The following is a 25,004-nucleotide window of genomic DNA, read 5'->3' as shown; positions in this document are numbered from 1 at the left end:
AAACACAGGTTCATCCCTCGAGTTAAGATGCCCGGCTTGGTGAAAGAGCAACCAATGAAAGAAGTTTAGAAAGCTGGGACAACTATTGCAAGAGCACTTTTGAGGAAAGTTTCATTAAAGTCTGGCTGGACGAAAAATATAAAGAAATGACTTAAGACTTTTGCACACCAATGCACTTTTTAAATTTCCAGAAAGCTTATTAATCTAAGAGAAAATTATGTAATAAAGGAGATCTCCACATAAATGTGTTGTTTCCCTGAAAAAGTTAATAAAATAACTTTTTATTAAGTCATTTAAAAATAATGAAATAGTAATGATCCTGGACCCATGTAACACACTATCAGTTTCAAACCTGGTTGACAACATTACCAAAAACCAGATGTGGTATTCTGTGAGTGTGTATAAAACAGAAGACAACATCTGGTTTTTCATCCAGACTAAAACAGCTACAGCTGTTAAACAGAAAATTTTTATATATATATATTTTTTTTAAATAAAGATCAGGAATCAGATAGGGTTTAAAATATTTTATTGACCCCAAATTTCACATTACAGGCACAGGCCCAGCCCACAGTTCAAAAACACTTTTGTTCAGCGATGCTGGAGTATAAAACGTTATGTACATGTGCTGTATAAAGATATACAGCGATATGATGCTGCCCCCTGCTGGAGGTACTGCAGTCTTTCAGTCACTTCACATCCTGATGGTCAAGTCAGGCCACACATGTGTCGGACCACATGCTGCCAGGTACATTTAAGGAAGACGAGAAAAAAAAAGAAGAAAAAAAAAACAACTTTATTTTAGGTATGCACGTCCCTTTGTGTCAGAAGAATAAGTGTCCTTGTAAGTGTGTCTTAAATAAAACTTTAACACTGTCTTCATAAATAACTCTGTAACACAGAGAAATGAGTAGCTGTAAGAAAAAAGAAGTTTTGCCTCAAACATGCAGTAAAGACAAGGAGGAAACGTTTGCTCCCAGTTAATCCACAGACGTCTGGAAGGAAAATTGGACTGCCAAGCGTCAAGAACCTGGTTTAGAACACGCGGTCGAACTCTGTCTGGCTCGTGGTCGCCGGATTCCGGTTCTGATTGGGCTGCTGCTGGGGCATGTGTCCTCTCCGCCGAGGCGGGGCCAGGTACTCAAACATGGACGTGTTGTGGGTGGAGAGCATGTTCTTGAGGTCTGACGGCATCGGGTCTGACCAGAAGAAGTCGTGGTTGAGGGCGTCGTCACTGTCGATTCGCTGTGCCGGGTCCAGGACCAGCAGCTTGTCGATGAGGTCCAGGGCGTACGGGTCTTTGACGTAAGCTTTGAGGCGGTCCTTCACCTTCCTTTTCTGACCTTTGGGCAGCTCCATCTTCTGGTACAGCTCATACTTCTTGTCTACACCGGGCCACACCTGATGGGAGAACCGAGTGTTAGTTAAGTTAACACAGAGCTGAGAAACAGAACAAACAGAGTCTGAGAGGAAGAATGAAGGCTCACCTCTGCCGTGATGGAGCCGCAGAGCTGGCTGATGAGGGTCAACTGGTGCTGCTCCGTGTTCCCCTGCATAATTGGACTCCGTGTCCACATCTCGGCCATGATGCAGCCGGCGCCCCACAGGTCGATTGGAGGCCCGTAGTCTCGCTCACCTGCAAAAACAAAGAATACACAGAAATTAAAAAACTGCACCAGGAGTACATTTGAAATTTACTTGTACTACTTTTTCCTGATTATACCTGTGACTATGTTTGAGTACAAGTCTTTTGTTTCTTTCTTACCCAACAGCAGCTCTGGAGGTCGGTACCACAGCGTCACCACGCGGTTAGTGTAGCGGTTCCCCTGGCTGTTCTTGGCCAGGCTGAAGGCTCGAGCCAAACCAAAGTCGGCCAGCTTCAGGACGCCGTCTCTGGTTATGAGCACATTGGCTGCCTTCATGTCTCTGTGAAGGATCTGAGCAAAGAACAACAGATCCCCATTAATATTCTGACAGTGGAATTTCCTTTGGTTTAAAGTACCCACTGTGTCTCTGAGAGTCTAACCTTGTTCCTGTGGATGTAGTACAGCCCATTGAGCAGCATCTGCATCACCTTCTTGATCTCTGCCAGCGTGAACTTCACGTTGGCGTTGCTCAGCAGCCCAGCCAGGTCATGCTCACAGAAGTCAAACACCAAGTAGATGCTGCCTTTGTACCTGTTAAACTGAGTAGCTGAAAAGGAGAACAGCAAATTAAAAACAACCCCCAACTAACTGAAATAAATCCACACAAAGATGTGTCACACAAACCTTTGGTCCTGCAGATCTCGATCAGATTGACAACGTTCTCGTGTTTGAGCAGTTGAAGGATTTTGATCTCTCTCAGAGCTGTGATTGGGAACTAAAGTGGAGGAAAACCAGTTATATTTCATCCACACCAACTTTCAGGACACTGGATTTTAAATGACGCCAATGCTCTGGTTTCTTACCCCTTCTTTCTCGTTTTCCATCAGCACTTTCTTCAGTGCAACTTTCTTCCCTGTCTGCCGGTGCTTCGCTTTGAACACCTCCCTGTACAAAAGACAAATTTTAGAACAGTCGGCTTTTTAAACTACTCGACTCAAACAGTATATAGCCTAATGTATAGTAGGCTAGAGAAACAACACTGCTGGCATTTGTGTGGTAGACATGATCTCAGTCCACTTCAGACAAGAACTGCTTCATCCCAAAGACAAAGGTGAACAACAACAGGAGTACTTAGACCTTTACAGACTAAACACTAGGGGTGGGTTTTGATTATCGATTTTCCGATTAAAATCAATTCTAGCTTGAATAAAATGATATTGATTCATTACAATCCTGAATCAATTTTTAAATATAAACGTATTTTGCCTGAAACTCCAGAATCTCAGGTTAAACCTCACAAAATTTCGACAGCCACCAAAAACGTAAGCTTCTCTGACCTGACGGCACATACACGGACACCCTGTCTGGACTGAAAGCCAACAGCTCACAGGTTCTGGTGCATCGGCAGGTCCACGCTCTGTGTTTACATCTTTTTTGCGCTAGATTCTGCAGCTGTAGGCTTTGTCTCTCTCCAACCACATTATACTGAACCAGCAGCAAAAGAAGATCCAAACTATGCTTCACATAAACATCATCATGAATCCCCTCTTACTTTTGCTGTTCTGCTCCCACCACGATAAAATGACACTTCATGCACAGCTCTCTTCGTCTCTTCCAATCTAAAAATCTGTTTTCTGCGTTATTTGCTTCCTTATTATGCACAAGTCTACCGTTATGTGCAGCGTTGTCAGCCGCTGTGTTTTTTGCTTGTTTGGTTTTTTTTATTCAACTGACTTCCAAAAAGAAAGCCTCATTTCTGCTGTTTAATACTGAAGAAATGTAAACTTTTTAAAATTATGCAAAATGCTTAGCTGTTTCTCTAACTAAACTTCTGTAACTTTGCTCTGCTTCACTTCAGCAGCATCAGGTAATGTTCATATGTTGATTCATGGTTTTCTGTTTTTGTTCTATTGCAGAATATTTTAAGGTAGTTATCTGCTATAAAAAGACAGGCCAGGAAAATCTCCTTCATGTGTTTCTGTGTTTTATGCTCTGTTACTTTGACACAAAGTCATCTGCTGTGATGGTTACACCTCTGATCAAGTCTCACAGGTGTCAGCTTTCTTTTTATAGATATAAAAATATGTACATGTACTGATAAATAATCAGAATTATAATATTTCTTACTGTCTGAGACAAAATTTCCCAGACTCAAATGGAATCGAATCGTGGATCTAATCAAATAGACCCTGTGCACGAGAAAATGCTAACTTCCTGTTTTAAGACCGGGCGTAGGGTTGTACATTTCCGGTAGCTTTATTTTGAAGTCAATTGCTACTGCAAAGGTGGACTCAAAAATCATTACGTTAAGTTACAAAGAGCAGAGGGTGGGAACACTCACCATTGCTGTGTCATAAAAAAAATCAAATGATGAATTTTTATGTTTGAAGAGCGTAGATCGATTGTTTGTTTACATCACTCAGCACAAGCAGAACTGCATTACTGCATGCAGAAGACATCTCTGTACAGTGACAGTACTTGTGATTTAAACAGGCAAATGTTCAGCATTCAAACTACAGGTGAACAATAGTCAAAGCCAGATGTTTCCCTGTTAAGTCGATGTCAGTACACATCTACACAGCATGTCAACAAACCGTGGGAAAAAAGCCACAGGATATTTAAAAAAAGAATACATGAATGATTGCGGGTAAGCATCTCTATATGTTAGTATTTACGAAGGGTATGTTGTGACTTATCTTCACAATTACAGTGGTCCTTCGCTATTTAGCGGATTCTTTTAGTGCAATTTTGCATGCTTTGTTTGTTTTTTTAAAGTCCATTGTGTTCTGCGTCCCGATCGGCTGTAGATCATTGTCGATCTCCTCCGTGCCGCCGAGGAGATCGACAATGACGACACCGCAGAATCGCTACATTGATCACTGAAGTGCTGCACTGTATGTTTGTAAGTTTTCTCCCCCGACAAACACAACAATGTCGACGAAACGTTTTGCACCGTCAAAGGTACCTGCGGTAGCACACAAAAGGCAGCGGAAGATGCAAACCCGACCGTAAACAAGACGCGAATATCACACCGGAAACGAAGCGCCCTACAGGAGTTTCCCCACCGGAAGTAGCATATGCTAACGTGCACTGAAACCGATTCTAGAAATCAGTGACGATACTCAGCCCTAGAATAAACACCCACTTCACAAAAGCATGGCACAGCATCGGAGAATCAGCTCATCGGGACAGAGGTCAAGCTGCCTCTCTTCCACGTCAGGGGAGAAGAGATGTCACTCATTGAGAATACAACGCAAAGCCTTCTTTGGTGCTCTATGAGTGAGCCTGGTTTTCAGCATGTGGCTCATTTAGCCAGTCACAAATTATTCCGGTGCCATATCTCGGTGCCCTGTTGTTTCAGTTGATCGCAGAAGACCATAGCCCATGAAAGCTTTGCAACTTTACAAACCAAATACCTTTTAAAAAACATGTCGAAACAGCCTTCCTTAATAAGCAGCTGGACTAATACAGGAAGGAAACTTCCGTTGTTTACCTGCTCTTCATTCACTCCTGCGGCTAGCAGTTAGCACAGCTAGCCTTAACACAGCTGGCGTTTATACGGAATTCGCAAAGCAGCTAAAGATTCAGTAAGACAACCAGCCTGCTTTGTACTACTCACCCAAAGGTTCCTTGTCCTATCTTGGCCATTTTCTCGTACTTGGAGAACTCGTCACAGAAAGGGAACTCCACTCCGTCGTAGTACTTCGACATGATGGCGGCCTCCCGGTCGGGCCTGGACAAAAGGAAAATTCACGAGACTTTATAGTGGTAACATCAAACAAGGCTTACACAGAACGCGCCTCAAATGCAGCTTAAACAAACTAAAGCAAACCCGTTTGATAAATTGAAAAATAAATAGATTTAATCTTACTTTTCAGCCCCGGTGGCATTGCTTGTCTTATCCCGCTGCATCCTGTCCGTGTCCGCGACGTAGTTACGTATGGAGCGTCTGCGCACGGCGTCACCTCTAGAGCTCAGCGACGCCCCGCATGCTAATGTGGGGGCGGGCTTGGCAAAAAGTAAAAATAACCCCAAAAGAAGCAACAATAAAGAAAGACAAATGAAAAATAAGCAGTAAAAGAATAATAAATATTAAGAAAATAAAATAATAAATAAAAAACCAATCTCGTAAGGCCGGGTTCGTCTGTAGCATCTCATTCAGAAAGGTCAAGTCTGTCGGGGTGGGGGGCATAGAGGAGTGGAGTGGCCTCTCCGAAACTGTGTTGTCATGCCATAATGCATGGCCTCATACAGGGTGGGAATTCCAGTTCTCCTGATCCTCCTGAGTGCATCAAACATGAAACCATGTCACAAAAATAATATATTTGTAAGCTTTGAAACTTGCACAGTGGTTTATTTAGAACTCTTATTTTCATAACTGTAAACAAAGGAACTCACTGTTAGCCTATTTACTTCCGCCAACTTGTATTTATTCATAATGTTATAACTTTTACTTAGAAGCTGTAGTGATTGCCGTTTCCATTCGTTAAAATTAAACATGTTGTCGATCTGTTAATTCACCATTAAATGCTATGCTTCTGTGTGGCGGTTGTATTAATACATTATTATTATTATTACAGGGTAGCCACATACCCTCAGCATGCTGATGGAGGTCTCTGCACATTAAAACCATCAGAACTCTGTTTTCAGCCGGTTTCAAGTGCTTTTCTTGATTTCCTGCGAGCTCCCTGCCACCCCCTCAGCAACCATTTGCTTGCCTCTGCAGTTATTTTAAAGCATGCATCGAAACTAAACTTGACTGGGAAATAAAAGAGCTATTATCATTATTCAAATCTATCTGAAAGAAAAGAAACAACAAGCTAATTTATGATTCACGTGTTTTTTTTTTATACTTAAAACAGCAACAACAAACACTGAAGTTTGTCTGTGAAGGTTCTCAGTCATCTAGGTCATTGTAGTCTAAGGAGCTTGGAATTAAAAGCATCTAAATTTCTTTAAGTTTTCTTGAAGACGTTTCACCTCTCATCTGAGAACCTTCTTCAGTTCAAATCAAATCACTTTTATTGTCACATCACATGTGCAGGTACATTGGTACAGCACATGTGAGTGAAATTCTTGTGTGCGAGCTTCACAAGCAACAGAGTTGTGCAAAATACAATAATGTAAACAAGCAAAATACAAGAATGGCTACATCTGAAACTAATAAATATATGTACAATATATAATAGTATATGCATTTCTGGATGTGTATACTAAATATTTTTCTACGTGTGTGTGTGTGTGTGTGTGTGTACACATATTTTACAAATTAAATAGAGTAAACAATAAATAAAATATATAAAAAGTCCTAAGAGCAACTGGTGGAGAGTCCCAGATTTCAAGCCCTATGGGAGTGTACCCAAGAGGGTCATGGGCCCCTATTGATCCTCTACCTAATCACAGGAGCCAAGGTGTGAAAACGGGTGTGGTCACAATCAGCCAAGGTTTCGGATGAGCTCATCTTGAAACCTAGCCCCATCCTATCAAGTAATTTCCTGAGGTCAAATGGCTGGATGTGAGTGGGCGTCAAGGCGTCTGGGAAGGGATCTCAAAACTGGATTATAGATGGCAGAGAGTTGGTGTCGTAAACCACCGCCTCTGTTCAAAGATGGTCGCTCACAGTGGATATAGATGGTTTCTTTCACTCCTCTTTCAAACCATCTGTCCTCTCTGTCCAAAACGTGAACATTGGCATCCTCAAGTGACCTTTGTCCTTTAGATGCAGATGGACAGCCGTGTCTTGTCCCGTGGAGGTGGCTCTTCTTTGTTGTGCAATGCGTTTATGAAGTGGCTGTTTGGTCTCTCCAATGTAGAGGTCTAAGCACTCCTCACTACATTGTACAGTCTACATTATTAAATTTGTGTTTAGGAGTTTTGTCTTTGGGATCAACCAGTTTTTGTCTGAGTGTGTGTTGAAATTTATGTTTTTATCCACAAATCAAAACCAACGAAGTAGAATCCTTCACTGTTCACATCAACTCTGTGGATAAAAACAAAGTTCACCAGGGAAGACACAAAAGACAACAGTTTGCCATTTCTGGACTCCACTGTGCACATTGAGGAGAATGGAAACCTCAACATGTTTGTTCTAAAACATTTGTTTTACAACAAAAATGGAAGCCACCTTCTTCCCCTTCTCCCACCACCAGTCATCAGATTTGAAAAACTAAATAATTAGTTTTTTAGTCTTCACTGTCAGATCAGTCATTTAGGTCAGAATCTTAGTATATTTCTGTCTCACCTCGCAGGGAAAACAGCATCACATATATTTTCATATATTGTAGTCCCAAACTCCTGAATTTTATTACAAAACGATGGCATATGTACATAAGACTTATACAGCAGTATTGTATATAATCTGTATGGTGTCCAATAAAAGCAATGCGCAATCTTAAAGTGAAGAAATTGTATCCCTTGCATCATGGGAAAGTATTTGAATGTTTCTAAATATCCTTTCCCACTCTTTTATTGTCCCATTTCAAACTTAAATGACGGTCCCAGGTCTTCTTGAGAGCTAAAAGCTTTATTACCCAGTTTCTGAATCGCCAGAGAAATACACAAAGTACTTTATCAAAGAGACTGTGCAAATGAGGCTGTTAAGTACCGTACTGAAGCAAAGCTGGAGGTTAACTGCATAATAATAAACAGGATTTTAGGTTCTCCCGACCCCACCCACCATCAACCAGCCTCTGCAGTATGTAAATAAGATTATTTTGTAATCCCATCACACCTCCCAAATAAGAAAGGGGGATCCTTAGGAGTGATGTAATGACTGGTACTAATTTTTAAAATGTTAACAATCTCAGCCACTGATGAGTTTAGTGCTGCCCAGCAAAAAGAAAATGTGTGTAGTAATGGATCAGTGTTTGTGCTTCTAACAAGATCTAAAACAAATGCTTTACCCCAAAATGATCTAAAGTTGTTGTTAAAGCTTTTATGACCTGAAAGTTACGTCTACCAGACACATTTTAACAGAGACAAATTATTCAAAGGATCCCCACTGAAAACGTGTTTTTGACCTTTCGATTCCTTTTTTAAAGAAAGGCGGTGAATAACTGTTCACCAGGGTTTAGCCCTAAATTTAAGGGTAAATTCTTAGAAAACCAACGTAAATAATAACAATAGAGACACTTTGGACACTCATTCCCCCACCTCTCCCCCCTCCATAGAGCCATCACCACCTTCAAACACTTCACCTACAACACCCCGCTCCTCACCCCACACAAAAGAGGATTTCACACCACCTCCTCCCACCACAACTCTTCATATTCATGAAGAAGGTGTGAGGAAGCAGTTTAAGAATCTGAATGCTCGAAAAGCTCCCGGCCCAGACGGTGTGTCTCCTGCCACCCTCAGACACTGTGCAAACGAGCTGGCCCCAGTGTTTTCTGGCATTTTCAACTCCTCACTGCAGGCATGTCAAATCAAATCAAATCAAATCACTTTTATTGTCACACCACATGTGCAGGTACATTGGTACAGCACATGTGAGTGAAATTCTTGTGTGCGAGCTTCACAAGCAACAGAGTTGTGCAAAATACAATAATGTAAACAAGCAAAGTGAGACATGTGCAAAACAGTGGCGTTACTGTACAGTATGGAGTGCATAATGTTAAAGTTCCAGTAGTGAAGCTGAGGTGTCATGTGTCTGCCTGCTTCAAGTCCTCTACCATAATCCCTGTCCCCAAGAAACCTAGGATCACTGGACTAAATGACTACAGACCCGTGGCTCTGACATCTGTGGTCATGAAGTCATTTGAGCGCGTGGTTCTCTCCTATCTCAAGACCCTCACGGCCCCCCTCCTGGACCCCCTGCAGTTTGCATATAGAGCCAACAGGTCTGTAGATGACGCCATCAACATGGCCCTACACTTCATCCTGCAGCATCTGGACTCCCCAGGAACCTACGCCAGGATCCTGTTTGTGGACTTCAGCTCTGCCTTCAACACCATCCTTCCAGACCATCTCCGAGACAAGCTTTCCCAGATGAATGTGCCTGATCCCATCTGCCGGTGGATCACTGACTTCCTGACGGACAGGAAGCAGCATGTGAGGCTGGGAAAGAATGTCTCGGACTCCCGGACCATCAGCACCGGCTCCCCTCAGGGCTGTGTTCTTTCTCCTCTGCTCTTCTCCCTGTACACCAACTGCTGCACCTCCACCCACCAGTCTGTCAAGCTAATCAAGTTTGCAGATGACACCACCGTTATTGGACTCATCTGGGATGAGATGAGTCTGCCTACAGGAGGGAGGTTGAACGTCTGGTGTCCTGGTGCAGCCACAACAACCTGGTGCTGAATGCCCAGAAGACAGTGGAGATTATTGTGGACTTCAGGAAGCACACAGCTCCACTCCCCCCCATCATCCTGACTGACACCCCCATCACCTCTGTGGACTCATTCCGCTTCCTGGGTACCACCATCACCCAGGACCTGAAGTGGGAGCCCACCATCACCTCCGTCATTAAGAAAGCCCAGCAGAGGATGTACTTCCTGAGGCAGCTGAAGAAATTCAACCTGCCAACACGGACGATGATGCAATTCTACACTGCAATCATCGAGTTCATCCTCACCTCCTCCATCACCGTGTGGTACGCTGGAGCCACTATCAGGGACAAACAGAGACTGCAGCGTGTTGTGCGCTCTGCTGAGAAGGTGATTGGCTGCAGACTCCCATCTCTGCAGGACCTGTACACCTCCAGGACACTGGGGCGTGCAGCTCGGATCTCAGCTGACCCTTCTCACCCTGGACACAGTCTGTTTGACCTGCTCCCCTCAGGCAGGAGGCTCCGGTCCATTCGCACCAGAACCTCTCGCCATAAGAACAGTTTCTTCCCCTCTGCTGTTGGACACATGAACAATAACCATATGACTGTACCCGCCACTAACACATGACCCTACGCTGTGTCACTGCATCATTCCATGTTTGGCACTGATCACCACCTGCACTCATGTATATATCATGTATATATCATGTATATATCTATCTACTTAGCACTTTTAATTTTTATTCTTACTTTTATTTTTTCATGTCTATTTAAGCTTAATTTATAACAGTATGTTTGCACTGAAGTACCGCAGCAATTTCCTAATGTTGTAAACCCGCTCAACATTTGGCAATAAAACCCTTTCTGATTCTGATTCTAAACGTTTGATCAAAACTATGATACTAGTTTACTACCACATGGGGGCGCTCTCCGCACCAAACCGGACTGTTTGATAAATTAATAAACGTGAAAATACAAACCAAGACATTCTGACGACTGCAAAGCAGCAGAAATGCTCATGTAAATTAATAAATAATGATTATGTGTTATAATGTAAACATATCTCAAATTAATTTAACTTTTGTTTTCGTCTTCATTATTTACAGGAAAGTATTTGAAAGCCTCCGATTCTGATTCTGAACAAACCTTAGAGAAGTAATAAAAGGTAATAATTCTGCTTTCTTGGATTAAAGATGCACATATTATTCCAGAGATAAACAGTTTGCATTCAAATTAAAGCTCAGTCCTGAGAATTCATGGCGTCAAAGGTAAATCTCATTCAGGATTGTGAAGTTTTCCTCTTTCACTTTATAGGAGGGAAGGGAAGAAATGTGCTCTTACACCCCTAACCTTAATCTTCCACATAATGCTTTTCAGTTATAGGTTAGATTTCCCTGCAGGACATTTCTGTTTCTGGTAAAGGTCTGCTAAAGTCTGGACATTTAGTGGCACAAAAATCTGTTATTGCTGTTTTCAGTGAGTCGCGACAAATTATGGAGCTGGGATGGCTATTATTATTATTTTTTATATTGGAGACACTGAAAAACATCCACCAACTTTCACTGTTGCAGGATTGTTTTAGATACTGATCTAATCTCAGGTTCTGAAAATGTATTGTTTTTTTTATTGTTCGATCTTTGTCGGAGTATTTGTGTGTTTTATTTCTTTGCGTTTTCGTGTTTTTAAAAAAATAATAAATGAGTAAAAATGACGGGGCGTGTTCTGACGTCATTACGCTTGAAAAACGAGCCTTCCATATTTGGTGTCGCCTTCCTGGGACACCTCCACGCTTCATGATGCTGTGCATGTCGCGCATGCTACGGCGGGGCTCGGCCTTCGCCGCGCGGCTTGCACGGCGGGATCGGGCACTCAGTTTGGCGGGTCTTTCGTGCCGGCACTACAGCACCGAGACGGCTCCTCACATCCCGGGAATGGAGTACCAGGTATGCTGCTTGACCGCCGCCGTTCGTGCTCCAGCCGGCTAACGAGCTAGCTAACTGAGCAGCGAGACTGTTTCCGAAAGTTTGGAGGTAGTTTTCGGGCTGACAGGCTGCCCGGACTCGGCTGTTACACGCTAGCTTGGACAGCTATTAACAGCTCGCAGTAGTGTGTCAGTGGCTAAAAGTCTGCGCTGGCACGTGCTGTGGTATTTCTGTGTAGCCATGTTATTTCTGTTAGGTTGACTTGTGCCATGCTCACCTCACTTTTTTCCTGGATGAACTCAGGTGTTTTTGATGTTTCCTGTAATATTAATGGGAATTTTCCGCAGTTTCAGAACTGGGTCTGTCAGAGCCGTCCGCAGTCTACTTTATGCAAAATTGAGGAGACAAGACCCCTTTTATCTCCTCGTGCTGCTGCTTTCACGAGCATTTGGCACATACAATTTTACACATGGCGTCCATCATGGGTTTCCTGCGGCCAGATATTAAAGAGACTCAATGAATGAGTTCATTGTCACTGCAACAAAATCATCTTTAAGGATTTTCTGAGTCTGTTTCTACTGTAGACTGTATGTGAAAGATGGATGTAGTTGTCCATTGACCTCTTGGTGTTGTTATGAAACTCTGCAGGCTCAGGGTGGATCAGACTGCCTGCTCTTTGGTTTATGATCGACGAGGCGCATATCCTGTTTTAGGCTCCACTGTGACTGTAATAATGAGCATAATTCATAAAATAAACACGTTTTCTTCTGTAAGACTTTAAACTCCTGATTGGCCCAGTAAACTGATCAGGAGTGTGTTCACTGCCGTCACAAATCAATTAATGCTGGTTTATACACAACCAGAGGAGTCGGCACCTGGTGGTGATCAAACAAGGTTTAAGGCACTTCTGTATTGGTCTCACTTTCTAGATTGATTTTAGACATGATCTGTCATAATTCTACAGAAATAATTGCTTAAAAATCGATTTTTATTAAGCAAATAAACTTAAATATACTTTTTGTAGTTGCCCTCTGGAGGTTTAAATAATTTGGACAGTTTAGATGTTTCCAGATGTGTGCCGCTATAAATTAAAACCCTCTATAAAGTTTTTACAAAAGGAAGAAATGGCTGCTATGACTTCATCTTTTTTTTCTGCCTAAATGAGTGGACCAAACCACTCTGATTCATACAAGGGTGGAGTTCATTTTAAGTAATTAAAAGTGTTTTGTTTTCCATCTGTCACCTTTGACCCAGAAGCCTGTAACCACTGAGATTACACCCATGCCTGCAGCTAAACAAAAGATTTCTCTTTACATTTCTGATCCACTGCTGGGCTCGGCTCCCTGGGATTCACACCTATTTTTTGTTTTGTTTTGTTTTTCCAGAAAACAACAGCACACCTGAGTTATAGGAGACACCACCTGGTGGTGGTATGGAAGGGTGTCTGGTAGCTGTTTTTTTTGAAAGGCTCGAATGCTGTTAAATGTCTCCTGTGGCAGTTTTGAAACATTCACACGTTCTTCTTCATCTGTCTTTACCTCTTGTTGCTTTAAGCTGTCAGAACTCCTCCACACCTACTTTTCACAACGCCTGTGCTTTGGACTCTGGCCAGGAGAACAGTTCATTTGCATGCAGAAGTGAAAAAGAAATGTGGCGTCTGTGAGACAGGGAAATGACACGGAGTGAAAGCTTTTCGAAGAAAGCAGTGGTTGGAGTTAAACGTGTTTGTGGTGGTTTGGAAAATACGGCACACTTAAAATCAATCCTTTGATTTTTCTCAAACTCAACAGGTCCCCTTATAATCCCGTGTGCCTTATGTATGAATTCTGGTTGTGTTTACTGACCTCGAAACGGTTTTATGTACACGGCGCTCGAAAATCTGTCAAATGTTTCAGTACGACTTTGCTAAGCTACAAACCCGCACCGTGTGTATAACCTCTTTTTAAGTTTTGTGGATATTATACATGGTTATGCTGAGGATATGTCGGCCGATTTCCACTGGAAATGTCTTTTGGTTAAACTGTCAGCAAGGAATTTACATTTGCACTGTTAATTTTTTTTTTTTTTTTTTATATGACTTTAATGCACTTTTAAAAAAGCTGCTTGTGTAAGTGAAAATACATTGATGTTTTTTTTTTTTTTTTGCTTTTGCACTAATAAAGTTGTGGAGTTGTAAAGTATTTTGTCTAGTGTCAATTATATCGTCAGTTATATCGTTATCGCAAATTTTCAAATGAATGTCGTGATAAATATTTTTGGTCATATCGCCCTGCTCTGAGCATACCTGCTACAACAGGTGATCAAACGTTATCAAACTGGAGCCAGTGATCTAACCATGGATGTAGACAGGACAGCATAAGAGCAATCGTGAGCTGTAAGACTTCATTCTGCTTAATTTCCAGCATTTCTGCTATTTCTGTGTCTGATTTATATTTATTGGTTTTAAAGTGGAAGGCGTGAGATGTCAGATGCTGTGAATCACTGTCTTTTAAAAGTACTGGCTTTTATCTTTTTTTTTTTTTTTTTTTTTTTTTTAATTGAGTGTTTGAACTCTCATACAGAGGAATTGGGTAAATGGGATTGCGGATACATGCTGAAGTTTCGCCGTGTTTATATGACGTCTCAGTTGTAAATTGAGAAATCTGTGGTTGTTTTTATTTTCATATCTCAATAACAGTTCATCCGATCTGCTTTAAACTTGGCTGTTTAGTTTTCAGGGTCTCGGCAAACTCGGCGCTGAGATTGAAGTCATTGAGCTCTCATAATCTAAGGAGCTTGGAAAGAAAGTTCTGATGGCTTTATTTTGCTCCACTCTGTGTGTAGGGGGAGGGACTCACCTGTGAGGACTCACGGATGATCTGATATCCTCGTGTTGGTGTTGTTCCCAGACCATCATGAAAATGTTGTTCCAGGTTCAACATTGCAAGTGACCAATCACATTGTTGTGACGTTATTCTTTTGCACGCCAAGCCATTCGTGCATTTATGAAATTCCAATGTTGCAAGGACAACATCAATTCTGCTTACTGTTTATTAAAGGGTTACGGTTAGGGTCAGGGTCCGTTGATCGGCGGACAGCGGCGGTTTCACGCAGCTTAGGTACAGTTTTTTGTTTTACGCCGGTTTTTCCCGAAGTCGCAAAAGTATGACGTCACAACATTCTGATTGGTCACTTGCAATGTTGATCCTGGAACAACATTTAGTATGATGATCTGGGAACAACACCAACACGAGGATATCAGATCAACCGAGGACTCACACTGACATTAATCCATTCCTGAAATTTTAACTCCCAAAGTTTAACTGATAAGATTTGTATACTGAAGCTGTCATTAATTCTGCTTACAGGTCTGACTATTTCATAGATTCCTGCATTGATTCCTGATCAAAGCAAACATTTATCTCTAACGGCAAAGCGATTTGAAATGTCAGAACACTCTCCAGCTCTGATTAAAGGAATGAATGAGTTGTTAGACATGTGAATCTGATGGAGTGGACAGTTTGAAGCTGACTCTTCATTCCCATCTCATTTTCCAAATCCAGTCAGATCACAGCTCAGAAAATATCGTCACGTTGAATATTTGCTTTTGTAACAAATTATTTATGAACAGAATCCTTGTCATTGCTCCTGTGAGTCTCATGGGCTTTTTTTTTTTTTTTTTTTTTTTTTCTTTTCTTAAAAACTCAGTGAGTAATCAGACTGAGCTTTCCAGATTTTCATGAGCCTGCCAGTTGTTTAGCAAGATTAAATTGATTTCAAAGAACTTGAGAACCGGAATAACTGCTGGCTGCTTGAATAATCACTTATAAAAGAAATCTTATATTGACCTGCTGCAGCTTCTTCTGGTGCAAACAGTTGTTACATGAACGTACCTGAAAGTACAGCCGGACCCTGGTTCAACTTGAGTTGATATCACTTCAACACAAAACGTAAATACTTTGCACATAAACTGAATGAGAAGAAACAGCAGCTCTGACTTTAACTTCAGTTCATTTTGAATATATGAGACTGAGACTGCTGAAACCTGTAAGATGGATCTGGCATGAGAAGAGGCTTAACATGTTGCCCAGATGAAGACGGGTGGCTGATGTAATATAGAATAAATAATACTGTGGCCATGTTTTGATTCTTCTAATTTCCATGTTCACGAGTCCACTTGGGCCAGAGTGATGCAAATTTCATCATCAGACATCAACCATGTGGACTTATTTGTGAAGAAGTCGCTTTACACTGCGCCAGCTACTGCCAGTGTCCACGGTGAAGCATGAGCTAAGCATTAGACCCCGCCCACACCCCCACATGCCGCAGGTATCTCTGTTACAGAGTGACAGAAGAGCTGCTGTTGTGCTGCTCATCAGTGGTTGGTTGGTCTCAGCCGGTTTGCCTCACATGTGTTGTTGGGCTGGTGGTTACACCTCTGACTCTCACTGACCGTCTCGGCATGAAAGATTTCTTAGCTCTGCTCGTGTGAAAGTGTCATTTTTACCTTCTGACATGTGCAGAGGAAACAAAGCATCTGTCACTCTCTAAGTCAGACTGATCCTCATCCTTTCATTCAGAAATTCTTTCCTGCAGATTATTGATTCCATCCTCAAACATTTTTCTTTCACCTCAGGATGCCATTTGCACTCTGAACACGCTGCAGACAAATGCCAGCGCCTTGGAGCAGGTACGACGAGAGCGCAGCAACCCTCAGCTGCAGCTGAACGCCATGAGAGGCTTCCTGGAGCGAGCCGGCCTCACGGTGAGCCAATCAGGGCGGAGAAAACATTTAGAATTACAAACAGTGTCATAGTAGATATGGCCTTCAGTGTTATCTGACGTGTGTGTCTGTGTGTGTCAAAGGTGGACGAACTCGACCATCTCAATATCATTCACGTGACTGGAACAAAGGGCAAGGTGAGCTGATGTGTGTTACATAACTGTATCAAGATGAGTATTTCTTTAGCGCTGTTTTATTGTTCTTGTATATCAGTCTCACTCAATACTCAATCATATCTTGAAATTAGATTTAGGTCTGAGATAAAGAGGCAGCCTTGTACAAACACACCCTGTAATTGGACTTATCTTAAAAATAGCTCTATAAAATATGTATAACAGTGGGGGGGGAATAACCCTCAAGGGGGAAAAAAGACAAATTTAAATGGATGAAGTAAGATCCAGGAGCTCAATAATGTAAAATGCTGTGGGGGAAAAAAAAAAATAGAATTTATGCAAAAAAATTGTCGCTATTTATCAGTTATGGAAAAAAATGGAACAACTTACAATGTTAAACATTAAAAATAAATGCAATAAAATATATGTAAATACAATATAAAGTCATGTAAATGGGGGGGAAAAAAGAATGCAATAAAAAAATAATTTAATATGATTAAGTTGCAAAAATTATTTAAGAATTATTTTTCCCCTGTAAAACATAATGGGTTCAGTCAGACAAAAGGATGTAGCAAAAAGTATACAAGTTATAATTTATGTATGCAATTTTTATTTTTTATTTTTTTTAAATTTTGAATTTGTTCTTTTTTTTTTTTAATGGTTTAAACAGGTTTAATTTAATTAGTAAAAAACTGTAAGTAAAAAGTTTGATTTTTAGCAGGAAAACATAGTAAAAGTGATGAGTTTGTAACAGTTTAATATTTCCTGACTCAGAGAAGGTGAGGGACACAATTTCATACATTTCCTGGATTGCTTTCTCCGTTAAATTTGCTCAGTCATTCAGATGTTTCTGTTGTTTTTGGTACATTTCATGACTCTAAAACTCTGAATTCATGAGCATAAGCAGGCCTCATCTGTCTGCACACACCAACAGGATGTGATGCCAAAGGTTTACTGACAGTGCGAGTCCCATCCAGCCCTGCAGATCTTTGTCGGGCTTGTAGTGATGTGTGGGACTCTCTTTAACCTCGCTGTTGTCTGTCCCGTCAGCGCCGAGCTCTCGTTATGCAACTTGAGAGCAGAAGGTCAAACAAACATGTTGGCAAATGTGTATTCATTAACCAGCTCGGTCGAGGGTGCTTTCAGACTTCACTTTTTATTTATTTATTTATTTATTTATTTATTTTTAGAGGAAATTTACAACAAAGTGCTGTTCTGTCCCGATGGAAAAACCCAGCGATGACTGTTTTGTCTTTCAGGGCTCGACATGCGCGTTCACTGAGCAGATTTTAAGAAATTATGGCTTCCGCACAGGATTTTACAGGTAAACTCAAATCTAACTTTTATTCTTATTTTTTGACTTAAAGCATCCACCATGTAAGATTAAAGATGTGTTGCAGCTTTTTGGGATGTACACACAAGATTTAATAAGAAATAAAATCCATAATTAGCCATGAAGGATCACTGCCCTTTGCCTCCCGAACTGCAGAGCTGGTCCAGATCGTAAAGTCTGAACAACATCCACATGTTGCGGGGTTTTTGTCTTTTTTGGCGAGACATACACGCCTCTCCAAAAACAAAAAAAACAAAAAGAGAAAATGGAAAGGAAAATGAAGTTAGTGACCATTTGTGAGCTCTTCTGAAGGTCTTCAAAATGTGATCATATTGATGATGCGGGGGGGTGCAGGTGTGTAATGTTGGTTCGACTGGTTGTGTTGAAGTGTTTGTGTCTGAAGCTGCGCGTTTGTGTGCAGCTCTCCACATCTGGTGCAGGTCAGGGAGAGGATTCGGATCAACGGACAGCCAATCGGGAAAGACCTGTTCACTAAATATTTCTGGCAGGTTTACGGGCGACTCGATGAAACAAAGGTGGGTCTGAAAACGGGAGCGCAGACAGTCACTGACCATAGAGTGAGTGTGTGTGTGTGTGTGTGTGTGTGTGTGATCTGTGTCACAGGTTGTAATTGAGTTGGTTTTAAAATGAGGCTCCTCGCGTCAGGATGAGCGTGAGCCTCATGTGACGGGCAGCACGTGTTGGTCACGCAGCTGCAGGTTTCCCACAGAATCAGAAAAGCAGTTTTATTTATTTCATTTAATTTTGTCCTTTTAATTTTTGCTTTTTTAAAAACTCCTAGTTCTTATTTCAGATAAGTGTTTTTCTCCATCTGCTGGTCCCTGCCAAGGTTATTATAGATGATGATGATGATGATGATGATTATTATTATTCATTCTGATTATTATAGGTTGTGTTCTGTGCAATAACTGCATTAAATAGCCAAGATTTTCCATAATACGACCTGTGCCCCATGTGATGTCTGTGCTGTGTATATAAGGTCGGTCGAGGGGGGTCCCATTTCGCTGCAGGGCAACTTGCATGTGTCAAAGGCTTTCTTGACTTGACTTGAAGATTAGAATTATGGATCAGAAAGTTCATTATTATCTTTTGGCTGTAATCAGGCAGTCTGTCTTTCTCTCTTCGATCCCCTCAGGATGCCCACGGAGGGACGATGCCGGCATATTTCCGCTTCCTCACCATCTTGGCCTTCCATGTCTTCCTCCAAGAGAAGGTAACTCCAGAGACAGCCAATAAACACACTTAAAAAAATTATTCCTCACTTAAGTGGTATTAATGTGCCTTAAATACAGACACCTGTGCAGTTTCCTTTGTCAGTGAAGTTTAAAGCTCAGATTTACTCCTGGTGTTTTCTTTGGATCTAAACAGCTCTTGTCTTTGCTCAGGTGGATTTAGCCGTGATTGAAGTTGGTATAGGCGGCGCGTACGACTGCACCAACATCATAAGGTGAGATTCTTCATTGAAACTTGAGTTTCAATGAAACTCATACAAGAGTATAATACAGGCCACAGGGAGTTTTTGTTTCTAGCACAAACTGAGCACTTGTAAAATGGGCCCACTGCCAGGCTCATGGTGAATAAACATTAGCATGTGGTGCTATGGCTCTGATTGTGCACACTGGTGTGTACCTTTGATAGAAAGGAATATGTGTGTGATACAGCGGTCCCTTGTTTATCGCAGGAGTTACGTTCTAAAAATAACCTGTGACAGGTAAAATCCAAGTAGTCAGCTTTATGTTTTACAATTATTATATATGTTTAAAGGCTGTAACACCCCTCACTACATACTTTATACACTGTTCTCAGACAGGCATCAACATTTTCACACGTTTCTTTTCTTTAAACTCAAAGTTCAAACCTTTGTAGAAAAATAAGGCCAGTATTATAAAACTAAAACGTTTCATCGACATTGTTGTGTTTGTTGGGGAGAAAACGTACAAACATACAGTGCAGCACTTTAGGGTCACACTGCTAGCGATCGAAGATTTATGTAAATTTGACAAGCTGAACACATTCTGTACTGTACAGGAGCCACGGCACGAGATTGACAATGGTCCACAAAATTACGCACAAAAAAAATCCTCAAAACAGCGAGGCTGCGAAAGGTGAACCGCGTTATAGCGAGGGACCACTGTATTTTGGATTTGTGAAAGGTGGACATGGCTGCATTATCATGGTCTCATCTCTGCTTTACAAAGTCCCATTTTGAGATCTGTGTGGCTCTAACCAGAATCCCTGAGCTGGAATCCATGTGCACCGTGGTTGTGCTGTTTATGCCTTTTGGATTTTAATGCAGTTATCTAACAAAGAACATGGCTACCATGGAGTTAATTATGTCATCAGAAAATGAATGCCAAAATATTCAACCATCAGGAAGCCTCTGCAGCACACACATCTCTTGGTTTAACTGGGCTCTGCTGACTATAGGAGTGTGTGCAGTCATGCAGGTAATATGCTTCTGACAAGAAATGCAAACGTGCAGCATTTTGTGCACTTGGTTTATTAGAACTGAACAACAGTGCAGTGAGCCTGAAGGTAAAATTAACACGTGATCGTGTGCGATTTGAGTCCTAATCTAAAGGCAGTGAGTGCCACAGACCTTAAAAAGACTTGGAGGGAAAATTGGGGGCAAAAAGTAGACTTGTCTTCATTTATATGGTTAGACTTCTTTTTCATGTGTTTATTATTAGCATTACTTTTACAATTCGTCTTTCATGAGGTAGAATAAAAAACACTTTATAGTCGCTTGAAAAACTTTGAGGCGCTTTTAACCAGCGTTTCTCGCCCTGTGCGGTTCCACAGGAGGCCGTGGGTGTGTGGCATCTCCTCTCTGGGCATAGATCACACTCAGATTCTCGGAGACACCGTCGAGAAGATCGCCTGGCAGAAAGGAGGCATCTTCAAGGTGTGTCTGTGGTTCAGCTTGAACCCGTTATTTCTTTTTAGTTCCTGTTTGTAACTCTGCATTATTGTGTTTGCAGCCTGGAGTCCCCGCCTTCACCGTCAGACAGCCAGGGGGCGCCATGCCCGTGCTCAAGGAGCGGGCCAAAGAGATCGGAGTAGGAGTCCACTTTCAGTCACATCACACAGGAAAGTGAAGCTTCAGTTTTATCTAACATGCTCTAACCTGTTGTCGCAGTGCCCACTGTGGGTGTGTCCACAGCTGGAGGACTACCAAGTGGACTGTGGACCTTTGCACCTGGGCCTTGCAGGGCAGCACCAGCGCTCCAACGCCTCCCTCGCCCTCCAGCTGAGTCACACCTGGCTTCAGAGGAGGTGCCTACCAGGTGTGATTAACGTTTATACATAAATCCTAAATATCCCAAATGTACATAAATTGAATACTGCCTGAGCCTCGAAACCACGTAGCTGAACCGTGATTTTCTTTTTTTAATTAATTCTTTTAAATGTAAAATCAGTGAGAGGAGTTGGTCTACATTGATGTCCGCTGCCTCACGGTAAACAGATCGTGCTGCTGTCACTCACTGAAGAGAGCACAAACAAAGAGCAGTGCTTCTGTGGCAGAAAGTGGCTGATGTCTGTTGTGCTTTCAAAAAGTTGCTAAAGAAGTCAGAAAAATCTAAATAAAACTGACCAAGGTGAAGGGGGAACTTGAGGTTCACAGGGTGAGGACAGGTTTGCATGATGAGATCCACAGTATATAACTTACAGGACTCGGATGTAAAGATCCTGCCTAAATCCCTGCCTGTATTTTAGCTCCATCTATCTATGACACTGCCTCCATCATGCTTCAGAGGAGATGGTGTGTTCAGGTTCACATGCAGTGTTATGTACCCACCACACACAGCGTTTGGAAGTAGGTCAAAAGATTCCTGCTTCCATGTGTTTGCTGGGCTCCCTTCATGGCTTGTTGCAAACGGGACTTTCTTTAGGGGTGTGAGTGAAGGGGTTAGGTGACGAGAGTGTTAATAGAAACCTGTCATCTCTCAGCAGATCACAGCTTTCCCGTCACCACTGTTGAAAACAACGGTACACTTCAGGCGCCTGCGTTCAGTCCCAGCCCCATCATAGTTAAAGGTGAGTCCTGCTGAGCCAGTCAGCTGCCATTACAACCAGATTGTCATTCAGTGAGGTAACTGTGTGTGTTTGCTCTCAGGGCTGGCAGATGCTAAGTGGCCCGGCAGGACCCAGACCCTGAAGCATGAAGAGGTGACTTACTTCCTGGATGGAGCTCACACCATGCGCAGCATGCAGGCCTGCGTTGAGTGGTTCCGAGAGACTGCAGCTGAGCACGAGAGGAGCGCCAGGTGAGCAAGACTTGTTAAACTGTGTGTCAAAGACCACCTCAGACAGCCACGCTCTCTTTAAATCCTAGAAGTGTTTCTGCAGGAAGGTTTGTACTTCACATGCTGATTTGATGCCTCAACATGTTTGTTTTAGTGGAGCTGTGGCCAGAGTGCTGCTGTTCAACGCGACAGGAGAGAGAGACTCGGCTGCCATGCTGAAACTGCTGGTGGTGAGTACAGCTACTTTAATACGCACACATTCATGTAGAGAGGAACCGACCGCTATAAATAATTCTTCTGCCCTTTTTTTTTCTCTCTCAGACGTGTCACTTTGACTTTGCTGTCTTTTGCCCAAACATCACTGAAGCCATTGCTTCCTGTAACGCAGGTGAGTACTCTGAATGGGATGCAGTTTCTGAAAGGAGAATAAAGAAACTTCTCTCTCTCTCGATAGAGATACGTTCAGTCATTTTGTTCATAAGCAGCTTGAAACCACTCTGTTCAGGAAAGGGCTTCAAGGTTACTCCCAGTTGGCTTTCAAGGGGGAAAGGGTTAATGTTCACCTGCACAGTGGGAGTGAAACCTAACATGGCGCGTTCAGGAGTGACAGCCTGTGCATGCGGGTTGTTAATGATAAACATAATGATCGAGCATCAAGGTGTCCAAAAGAACACCAGGACACACTCGTTCGACTCTCGATCAGACCTCACATGTCTAGAACAGTCGGGTGAAAATGGGAGCTGAGCTGGTGGTGCTGTTAGATCAGGTAGTGGGACATGATGCTGGACAGGCCTGGTGTAATCACATGGTATAGTGAGGATGCACTAGGAGTGTCTCAGTCCAGGAAACTGACTGGGACATAGGTGTGGAACATGGTCCACTCTACTGCCAGATGCCAGAGATAAAAGAAGCTGTTGAGGATAGTCTTAGTTGGCTTGTTGGACTCCGGAGGCTGCTGACAGCTAACGAGGGCCAAAAACAAAACTCGGGTGCAGGAAGAGTTCAGTAAGGGCATGGAGCAAGAATTTAGTCTTAACCTCTTCCTGCAGATTTCTATACACAGGATTTATTGGACTTGTTGTTTCCTTCTCAGACCAGCAGAACTTCAACGTGTCAGTGGAGAACATGCTGACTCGCTGCTTGGACAACGAGAGGAGCTGGCGCCTTCATAACCGGCTGGGTGATAACGAAGGCACCCAGCTGCTGATCCAGGACAGTCTTCCTCGTTTACCTGAGCACAGAGGGGACACCTTGGTGTTCCCGTGCATCCTCAGCGCCCTCCAGTGGATCACGCAAGGCAGGGACTCTGTGCTGGCCGACCCGGCCAAGTCGAGATTGCCGGTTAAACAGAGTGTCACGGCCAAAGCCGCTCCCCTCCGTGAGGCCGCGGAGATCCACGTCCTCATCACCGGAAGCCTCCACCTGGTGGGAGGAGCTCTCAAACACCTGGACCCAGCTTCCTCTAAGTGACCATTTGCACATGTTTACACTACTGTGGGAAACTTACCTGGACAGAAGAAGGTTTTTCATGCTTTTAACATTTCAGACTTGGGGATTTGTTTCTCTGAGAGCTAATTATGAGGACTGAGGCAGCTCCAGCTTCACCCTGAGCCTTACAGCGCAGACGCTCCAGAGTGACTTCAGTCTTACTTGAAGCCAGATGTGTTTACATGAGCTGTAGACGCTACAAAGAGCTGAGCTGGTCAAACGGAATGATTTAAACTGCATTAATTGTTTCTGACCCTGTTGGGAACGTTTAATTATCACATTTCAGAGATCTTTAAAAATTGAGAAATATTTGCACATTTTCCTTTATTGTGTCACTTTGGTTGCACAGTGTGCTTCGTACATGTGGCCTCCTCTTTTTAAATGTGTGAATCCACCAGATTTATACGAGTTTAAAATCAGTGTTGCGTTTCTACGTCTTATTTAAATGGGCCTTAATTTAACTTCATGGTCAGACTGTGACGCATGCAGTCGGTGTATTTAAAGCTAAAAGGTTAAGCCCTTCAGCCATATCCGTTCAGACTCTGACTTTTATGAGCACAAAATGAACATCACTGTTTTAAGTTTCACCTGAAATTCACTTCTGTGGAAGCTCTACGATGGAATCCGCTCACATCTTTAAAAACTGAGCCGGTTAGTTTATGCAGACGTTGTGCCAACCATGGTTTAAAACTTTGGTGTCCTTCTTGGTCCTGCTGATGGGAAATGTTTTACAGACACAGTCCACGTCTCCGCAGTGTGATCCACAATAAAAATGGTTACAAAACAACACCTGTGAGCTGTCTCCTATTATTAATACAGACACACTATTAACTGATCTGAAATCAGCAGGTAGCTCATTCCAAAGAACAGGACCACTTGATACCGTATGCAAGGTTTGTGAATATACAACCTGTACATCAGTGATGTGCAGTGAATTTAACAGAAAAGTTAAGAGAGTAAGAGAGTAAGCCCCCCCCACCCCCCCCCCCCCCCCAAAACTACAGTTTAACAGGATGAACTAGACCATCTTGCTGCACTGAGCAGAAACCTCTTTACCTTCACTGAAGAATTAGCGCAATTCTTAGAATTGGAGTACTAGAGGGTTTTGTTGTTTTTCTTTTTTCAAACACCATTCTGTCAGTCTGCCCCAGGGCAGCTGTGGCTACAACTGTAGCTGCCTCCACCAGTGTGTGAGTGTGTGTGTGAATGGGTGGATGACTGGGTGTGTAAAGCGCTTTGGGGTCCTTAGGGGGGACTAGTAAAAGC

General features: G+C 42.5%; 2 protein-coding genes across 3 annotated transcripts; one reads left to right on the top strand and one right to left on the bottom strand.

Annotated features, from left to right (window-relative positions):
- Nucleotides 1-512: 512 nt before the first annotated feature.
- On the bottom strand, nt 513-5,603 carry cdk9 (cyclin-dependent kinase 9 (CDC2-related kinase)). Its single transcript, XM_004561895.3, has 8 exons — nt 5,458-5,603; nt 5,206-5,319; nt 2,450-2,531; nt 2,271-2,361; nt 2,027-2,193; nt 1,766-1,937; nt 1,488-1,636; nt 513-1,401 (listed from the first exon to the last, which is right to left on the bottom strand). The coding sequence occupies exons 1-8, from the start codon at nt 5,496-5,498 to the stop codon at nt 1,036-1,038; spliced, it is 1,182 nt and encodes a 393-aa protein (XP_004561952.1). The 5' UTR covers nt 5,499-5,603; the 3' UTR covers nt 513-1,035.
- Nucleotides 5,604-11,611: 6,008 nt separating this feature from the next.
- LOC101484618 (folylpolyglutamate synthase, mitochondrial) lies at nt 11,612-24,525 on the top strand. Of its 2 annotated transcripts, none has more exons than XM_004561894.6 (15): nt 11,612-11,795; nt 16,390-16,518; nt 16,620-16,673; nt 17,909-17,973; nt 18,404-18,518; nt 19,139-19,216; nt 19,389-19,450; nt 20,806-20,908; nt 20,985-21,062; nt 21,143-21,290; nt 21,958-22,041; nt 22,121-22,271; nt 22,405-22,480; nt 22,572-22,638; nt 23,344-24,525. In XM_004561894.6, exons 1-15 carry the CDS (start codon nt 11,646-11,648, stop codon nt 23,718-23,720), a joined length of 1,737 nt encoding a protein of 578 aa, XP_004561951.1. In that variant the 5' UTR covers nt 11,612-11,645; the 3' UTR covers nt 23,721-24,525. The 2 variants fall into 2 exon arrangements, with proteins under 2 accessions (XP_004561951.1, XP_004561950.1); XM_004561893.6 differs by having other exon boundaries at nt 11,613-11,795; nt 21,955-22,041.
- Nucleotides 24,526-25,004: the final 479 nt, after the last annotated feature.

Source organism: Maylandia zebra, linkage group LG7 (assembly GCF_041146795.1).
Source record: "Maylandia zebra isolate NMK-2024a linkage group LG7, Mzebra_GT3a, whole genome shotgun sequence".
Lineage (NCBI taxonomy): Eukaryota > Metazoa > Chordata > Actinopteri > Cichliformes > Cichlidae > Maylandia > Maylandia zebra.
Note: the sequence above shows the minus strand (reverse complement) of the source record. Positions and strands in the feature narration are given on the sequence as shown.